This window comes from Salvia splendens, chromosome 9, assembly GCF_004379255.2.
Source record: "Salvia splendens isolate huo1 chromosome 9, SspV2, whole genome shotgun sequence".
Classification (NCBI taxonomy): Eukaryota; Viridiplantae; Streptophyta; class Magnoliopsida; order Lamiales; family Lamiaceae; genus Salvia; species Salvia splendens.
This window is the reverse complement of record NC_056040.1, coordinates 17,551,428-17,557,520: the sequence shown is the minus strand read 5'-3', so window position 1 is coordinate 17,557,520 and position 6,093 is coordinate 17,551,428. Positions and strand designations below refer to the sequence as shown.

Genomic DNA, 6,093 nt, shown 5'->3' with positions numbered 1-6,093 from the left:
GAATGATAGGTATTTTTGGTGTATAAAATGACATTTTTGTTTAATAAAATGATACTTTTACCTGATAAAATGATAATCTAAGCGGATAAAATGACAGTAACCTTATAAAAATGATAGTTTAGCTGAAGAAATTGCATATAAGCTGATAAAATGATACTTTAACGTGACAAAATGACATAAAACTGATAAAATGATAGTTTTGCCGGATAGAATGATACTTTCAGCCGATAGAATGATAGTTTTGCCGGGTAGAATGATACTTTCAGCCGATAGAATGATAGGTATTTTTGGTGTATAAAATGACATTTTGGTTTAATAAAATGATACTTTTACCTGATAAAATGATAATCTAAGCGGATAAAATGACAGTAACCATATAAAAATGATACTCTGAGTTGATAAAATGATATGTTTACTGCTTTGTAGGTTTGTATATTATGTATTGTGCCGATTATATTAGGTTTATTGCATAGAATGATAGTTTTGCCGGATAGAATGATACTCTGAGTTGATAAAATGATACTTTTGACTGACTGATAAAATTATATATGTTAGGTTTATTGCATAGAATGATAGTTTTGCCGGATAGAATGATACTCTGAGTTGATAAAATGATACTTTTGACTGACTGATAAAATGATAAAATGATAGGTTTATTGCATAGAATGATAGTTTTGCCGGATAGAATGATACTTTGAGTTGATAAAATGATACTTTTGACTGACTGATAAAATGATAAAATGATATATGTTAGGTTTATTGCATAGAATGATAGTTTTGCCTGATAGAATGATACTCTGAGTTGATAAAATGATACTTTTGACTGACTGATAAAATGATAAAATGAGCGAAATTCAGAAATTAAATGAGCGAAATTTGGATACGTAAATTTTATCATGAGCGAAATGACATATTTACCCCGCGCTTTTTTTAATGAAGTAAATCTAAGTTTGAATCTAGACCACGTGATTTTAAAAATGTGTGGTCCAGATTTAGTTATAGGGTTATTACGAAAATTGAGGTTATCATTATAATGCATCCATATATATATATATGAGTGATTTAGGGTTTCCCAAAATCCCATGATTGCTAACATTGAACCTTAGGACAGCAAAAGAGTTGGCAGCTCTTCCTGTAATACATTGATGAATTGGGTAATAAAGGAGATTTTATCGATCTTTGACACCGTTGCATTACAAAGTTGAATATTTTGTTTGTCACAGTCTTGATTTTGTAAATTCATGGAAATCAACTTATTCATCATTTTCTATATGACCATGTGGCGATTTATTAAATGGAGTTTAGGCATATACCACAATTCACAACATACGGATAATTGTTACTAGTAATTCACATAAAATGGAAATCTCAAGAAGGGACAAAAATATGTTTCAATTTAACATAGAGAATATATATATTCCTTTCGTCCGCAATTAGGAGTTCCGATTTGCCATTTCGATTCCGTCCGGGATTAGGAGTCCCGATTCACATTTAAGTGGGTCTCACATTTCACTAACTTATTTTACTCACATTTTATTATAAAATTAATATATAGAAACGAGACTTTTCCTACTATCTTTTTAGTCCATTTGTCTTTATATTTTTTTAAAACTCTTGACAAACTCAATAAGGATTCCTAATTGCGGACGCAGAGAATATTATATATAGTGATTTTCGATATTGTTATACAAAAAATTTTCTAGTCAAGTTTGTATACTAGTACTATATAAGTATTATTCAAAATATCATACTTCATACCCAATCAACTAATTATCTAAAACTCAGAGCCAAATTTTTGTCCCACTCGTGTCCAAAATCAAAAATAAATTTGATATGAACCCTGAATGATAGTATTTGTTTACATTATACTACTAATATACCTCATTTATGGATTAATCAAACTCTATAATCAAGTACTACTATTTAAAAAGTTGCAAGTTAAATGTTAGTAGTACTAAAAAATAATCACAAATTAAATCACAATTCAATATAGTGAACCATGATTAATATTTCTACAGTTAAACCAAACACAAAATAACAAAACTAATAATGGAACACTAGAGATAGAGGATCACATATGTCGAAAACATTTAGCTCAAGCATTTTTTTCTCAACGTCCAAAAAAAAACTTTTGACAGCTGTTTATATAAGGAATTCACAATCAAAGTTTGGTACATGCATATGTCATTCGTAGATCGATCACTTTATGAGCATCCACATCCGTTCTCTTGCCAACGAGTACGGATGTGGGTCCGGACTCACTTTTACTCTTAGGCAAGAGCACAACACTCACATCCATACTCTTCCGCAAGGACATGCTCAAGGGTCTCACCGTTCTATTATTCAATTTAAATAAAAATATTTCCACAATATTAAAATGCATTAAAAATAACCGGAATAATATTAAAAATTACAAAAAAATTAAAAATTACATAAGTAAAATCTTAAAAATTAAAATTTTCTTCATTAAAGTCTTAAAAATTAAAAATTACATAATTTAAATCCTAAAAATTAAAAATTACATAATTAAATTCATAAAATTTAAAAAACCCACTACTCGTGGCTGAATTTCATCCAAATGGATGATGAATATGTGTATTTATCGATGATTTTGGGATTAAATTTTTTTAAAAAAAATTCAAAAAAAAATTCAAAAAAATGGTAATAAAATCTGTATATTTTTGGGAATCCAAAAATATATATATTTTTAATTTTTAGAATTATTTTTGTTTTTTTTAAAAGAAAAAAACAAGAAAATGTCAACGGCCAATAGAAACGCGCCACGTTGCCCTGCTCGCTGGAACGGACGTGCTCTTAGCTAAGAGCAGCGCCGTGCCGGCGACAAGAGCGCAACGGCGGACAGCGATGTCGTGCCGCTGGCACGGACGGACAGCGGTGTGCTCTCCGCTGTGGATGCTCTAAAACTCATGAGCATGGGCTTCACATGATGGACCTATATAGAAGAACTATATACTAGTACTATACAGCATTACCAAATACTCCCTCTGTCCCCGATTAATTGCCACTCTTTGACCGGACACGGATTTTAAGAAATGTAAAGAAAAGATGGTTGTAAAAGTTAGTGGAATGTGAGATCCACCTTTTTATATTGGTTTTATAATAAAATGTGAGTGAAGTGAGTTAGTGGAATGTTGGACTTACTTACCATTTATGGTAAAAATAAAGTGTGATAATTATTAAGGGACAGACCGAAATGGAAAAGAGTGACAATTAATCGGGGACGAAGGGAGTAATTGGGTTATATTTAACCACATCCAATAATTATGTAGAATTAAAAGAATGATTACAATGTTTTGTTAGTTATATCTATATGGAATTCTTTTGGTACAGATATATGATTGTACGTAATTTTTCATATGTATGTACATGTCCACCAAACGTTCATGTTTTGTATTCTTGCATGAATATTACATAAAATAAACACTCAAATATTTGTCCCTCACCTACTATTTACCACTTCTTTTTTCTTTTCTTTTTAAAATTCCAGATTGTGCACAAATTATTTTCAACTAAAGAGGGTTTGGATTCTTTTAAATCCTCTAATAATTGTGATAATTTTATGTTTTACTCTAGTGATATGGAATAGTATTTCTTGCTTTTTGCACCCTCTATTTGACTCAAATTCAAAATCCACCACGCTGCACTTTGAAAGTTTTTTTGCAAGCTTTTTTATCTTAGCCAGCTCGAAATTGTCTCCCAATTTCGAAGATGTATGGCGGGCTTTGGTAAATTTAAATACTTTTGAGGATTTGTTTGTATGATCAATATTTACTACTCCATAATATGTAAAATTTGATGCCTTAATATTAATTACTCAACTACTTTGCATGCGTTTTAGGATAATCCTTGAGGATGATAATACTAAATGGAAAATCAAACCGCTCCAACAAACAAAAAATCAAGAAGCAATCACAAAGAAAAAGTCACACTTCACAATGTGCAAAAGTTATTGCCAACTTTATTCAAATTACCTACTAACTAGTAACAATTGGAATTCAAACTCCCTTTATAAAATCCACCCCATCAAAACACACACACACACACAAGAGAGAGAGACCAAAAACATTAGCAAAATGGCTGGCCTCTCCTCCCTCAAAAATTCAAACCCCCTTCACATTTTCTCCATGAAACCATCAACACCAATATCAAAACTCAAAACCCTCATCCAAACCTTCATCTTCTCCCACTTGTACCGCGCCACACGTGCCTTCGCCAAGGCAAAATCGCTGCTCCTTGAGCACGTGCGCGACATACATTTCCTACACCTAGCGGAGTTCAAAAGGGGTAGGAACTCCAAGAGAAAGCTGTATTTCGGCTCGTTTAGGCTCCATTACAATTGGTGTGCATCGCACGTGATGCCTTTGTCTGAAGAGAGCTACCCCAACTCCCACATCTACCATGATGCTAGTTGGAACGTACTCGTTCCAACTAACACCAACAAGGCATCGGCAACTATGGCAATCCCAGATGGGATAAGAGAGCCGGAAGGGTTCTCTAGATACTTAGAGTGGCTTGAGGAGGAGAAGGGAAAGCAAGAATCAAGCTCAAATGAGATTGATAAACTTGCTGATTTGTTCATTGCGGATTGTCATGAGAAATTCAGGCTGGGAAAACAAGAATCTTATAGAAGATTTCAGGAAATGATGGCTAGAAGTGTATGAAAATATTTAAATTCAAATGGATGTCCCATAAATTTAACTTTTTACTTTTTTTGGGTCCTTTTTGATTCTTGTGTTTATGGGGCTAAATTACTCTCTTTTCTTTTCTCTTTTCCTAGGTTTGTTGGATTTCTGCAAATTCAATGAAGATCTTGATTTAATCATTTAATTCCATAGTTGAGTGTACGATGCAGAGTAAGACTGAGTGTACATTAGAACAGAGTACAATATGGTTCACTCAATATATACGAGACTATAGTACTATACTACTATATCTCCATTTTAAGTGATTTTGAATTTGGAATCCATCCCAATTCACATCTACTTAATTACCAATTAATTAATTATCTATATTCCAACTTGAGAGAATAATCTTAGTTACACTCTTACTCTCAAAGATTTTTGTATCGCACCTTTATAGTACTCTATATACTCCCTCCGTCCCATAGAAATAAGACATTTATGGTCAACACGGGTTTTAATGTGTAATTGATAAAGTAAGAGAGAAGGAGAAAAAAGAGTTGAAATTGTGTAGTGGGTGGTGAGGGCATAAATGATGAAGTAAAAAAGAAGAAGAAAAATGTTGCCATAAATAGATATAGACTATTTCTATGAGACAGACAAAAAAAGAAATATGACATATTTCTATGAGACGGACGAAGTACAACGTTTTAGATCAAATTTCAAATATTAATAGAAAAAAAGGATGAAATACATAATGTCAACGTTTTAATGGGAAACTTTAGAAAAACAATTAGGTTTGACTATATAGGTATGTCAAGCTATTTTAAAAATTAGCCAAAAAATTATGAAATTTGAATTTGTTTACCCGAATTGTGCGAAAAAAATAGTCATATACGTGTAATTATTGTCAATATTTTCAACTAAATAATGTTTTTCAGTATGAATATACAACATCTTTTACGAATCAACAATGACGTTCGCATGTTATTTTCTATCTGTCATATGAGTACATAATTTCACCAAAAATTTTCCTGTGGGAAATATCCTAACATCATGCTTCTCCAATAGTTCTCCATATTTATTAAAACAATTGGGCTTGAAATTTATGCAAACAGGCCCGGAATCAGATATAGCAAGTCCCATTTAATTTGTGATCTGATAGAAGGGGCCAATGTAGAATTAATAAAGGCTCATTAATCCAGGAAAAGTAGAAAAATGTTTTAATTAGTCACAAGATTATGCCTTTATCCTGAAATTATGGTCACTACTTTGAAACTTTCACATGAATTTAAAGTTTGTGATACGATAAAGCCGAAGAGGGGATAGAATTCTCTATCTAGAAAAGTTAAAATCATACACCGGATACCAATCTTGTTTAGTAATACTACTACTTACTAGTTACTATTATCTCATCAACCTAAATATATTAAACTTAATAAGTTAGAATAGA

At 31.8% G+C, this 6,093-nt stretch overlaps 1 protein-coding gene across 1 annotated transcript; it reads left to right on the top strand.

Moving 5' to 3' along the window:
* The first annotated feature begins 4,094 nt into the window (after positions 1-4,094).
* LOC121749241 lies at positions 4,095-4,682 on the top strand. The gene has a single exon (XM_042143829.1). It carries the CDS (start codon positions 4,095-4,097, stop codon positions 4,680-4,682), a length of 588 nt encoding a protein of 195 aa, XP_041999763.1.
* The last annotated feature ends 1,411 nt before the right edge of the window (positions 4,683-6,093 follow it).

Excerpts from the sequence above, each read along its gene's own strand:
- LOC121749241 (XM_042143829.1), top strand. The coding sequence starts at position 4,095 with ATGGCTGGCCTCTCCTCCCTCAAAAATTCAAACCCCCTTCACATTTTC.